This window comes from Aphanomyces invadans (assembly GCF_000520115.1).
Source record: "Aphanomyces invadans strain NJM9701 unplaced genomic scaffold supercont1.76, whole genome shotgun sequence".
Taxonomy (NCBI): Eukaryota; Oomycota; class Saprolegniomycetes; order Saprolegniales; family Verrucalvaceae; genus Aphanomyces; species Aphanomyces invadans.
In genome coordinates, this window is record NW_008580221.1 from 21,035 (window position 1) to 23,217 (window position 2,183).

The 2,183-nt window shown below is 48.2% G+C and overlaps 1 protein-coding gene across 1 annotated transcript; it reads right to left on the reverse strand.

The window, feature by feature from the left end:
- Window positions 1–366: 366 nt before the first annotated feature.
- H310_14595 (hypothetical protein) lies at window positions 367–2,065 on the reverse strand (the record flags this gene model as incomplete). The annotated part of the gene is made up of 5 exons (XM_008882478.1): window positions 367–545; window positions 730–885; window positions 1,657–1,677; window positions 1,727–1,813; window positions 1,873–2,065. The coding sequence occupies 5 exons, from the start codon at window positions 2,063–2,065 to the stop codon at window positions 367–369; spliced, it is 636 nt and encodes a 211-aa protein (XP_008880700.1).
- Between the last annotated feature and the right edge of the window lie 118 nt (window positions 2,066–2,183).

Below are 2,183 nucleotides of genomic sequence, written 5' to 3' on the forward strand. Positions count from 1 at the left end.
TTGCGCCGGGATAGTCGTGAGATCTGCTTCCTCCTCACCATCACTACCCTCAACTAGCTCTTCCTCCAGCCACAAATTGCGCATATGGCGTTTGAAAGGAGCCATGACTCCCGCATCCAGGGCTGCACATAGCTCGTAGAATTTGGAGGAATGGCGGCCACAGTGCATCCAGCTTCTTCACTCGCAATCTTGCATCCTACTTTGCTCACATGGGGCTCAAAGTTGTCTAACAACAGCACGGACGGTTCCCGTATTTGCGGCTTGAGCAGCTGACGCAAGTATATCGCCCAAACATGTGAGTCCATCCAGGCCATGTCTTGTACTGCATACCGATGGGCAATGGGAAAACCGTCAAATTCAGACTTCTCAATGGCGCCACCCTTCTTGCCACGCATGATGAACTGAATGGGAAGCTTCTCGCCACTGGCGCACTGCAAACACTGCTGTCATACTGTACGAGATCTTCTCGCCAAAGCAGATCTTGGCCGTACCACCACGAACAGACCAAATGGCATGGGGCGGCATACTGTAGTCATACGTCAGGCCTGTTCATCAACGTTGACAACCGCGTCCGGGCTAAATCCACTGAAAGCCTTGTGGAAGTCTGCGGCAAACTCATCGCGGGTAATTTCAAGGTCGTCATGTGTCTTCTTAGTCTTCGCTGCTTTTTGTCGCGTGAATCCGTGTCGGTGGCAGAGCGCTGGAGCACGCAAAACAGAGAAGGGTAACCAGCTTTCTTTACGGCCATGTACGCATCAAGCCTTGGTGGGTGATTGCGCTTGAGAATGTTGATGAGGTGGGTGCACGTGACTGCTCGCTCTGCTGCACGGAGCTTGTGCATGTACATGACAAGAGCTTCGATGTCGGGGATCTCTTGCGAGCGACCTGCTCCGCTGAGGTTGAATAGTTTAAGTGAGCAGTCGTGCAGAAGTAGATGAAGTGCCTGCCGGATCCATCGAGCCACGTTGCTCTTTGGAATGCCAGTTGCTGCTTTGAGGTCACGGGTTGATGCTGTGTGCATATGAAAGATCACTGCGAGCTTTACGGCATGCATGTACCGCTTACGTGGCTTCTTCTTGGAGCTTAATTTGTCGCGCTCCTTTGGCGCCATATCTTAAAGTATATGTGGTCGATGCAATGACTGCGAAGTGCCCGCGAATATTAAAAGTTTTCGCGCCAAAATAAGTTTTGGTCAATCATGTTAGGTTAATACTTTCTTTGAATTTGATTCGTTTTTAATTTCCCATGTGTTAGGAAACTTCGGTGTCCCTTAAAATCTGTCGTTGACTGTACTTCATACCTAGTACTTCGAAGTACTACACCTTTTCACGAGCAAGTAGTGGTTTTTTCTAACCAAAGTGGTAAAATAAAATGCCAAATGTTTTAAATTTAGAAAGTGGGTACATAAAAATGACAATTTTCCAATTCAATGTGGTACTTTTCCATCCAAACTGGTTCACTTCACTTTCCGTAGCACATATCTTCAAGACGAAGAGCCTTCTCAACGTTGCGTTGGCAAAACATTGCCTCACGGACGACCATGGAACGAGTGATACAGGGAAGACACTCGTGAGCACCAGCTTCTAACAACCGTATACGACTCTCAAAGTAAGAGGGATATTCGCGTCGTTGAAACATTAAGTCTGTGCGATTTACCAGGTAGTTCTTGATCTTCGCCTTGAATACGCTTAAACAGCTCTTGATAGGGTTGAGCATCGGCGAATACGGGCCAAGTCGGAGAAGAACGAGATCATCGTGCATGACAAGCGCTCTTCTGTTTGCGACTGGGTGGGCTTGTTGTCAAACACGATGACTACGTTCTTCCCAACAAAGTTGTTGCATCAAGTTGCAGATCGTTCGACGGCATTGTACAATCTCCCTCCTTTGCACGTCCGGCGGAGCGATGGCAGTAAATGTTGTGGTTGGTCTCGTCGAGGTACACGATATAGTCGCCGGCGTGTTGATGTTGAATGAGATTTTCCGCGAAAATCTTGCGTTTTGCCTTGTTCAGGTCACTAGTGCATGTGGATGGCTCGACGCGAACCAATTTCACAGAGTACAGCATGCCCAAGACGTGTCGGCTTATGGTTTGAAGGGAAATGTGGACTCCATTGAAGTCAATCTTGATCAAATGTTGAATCGCAGCGAGTGTGTATTGACAGTTCTTGTCGAGGTAACGTTCC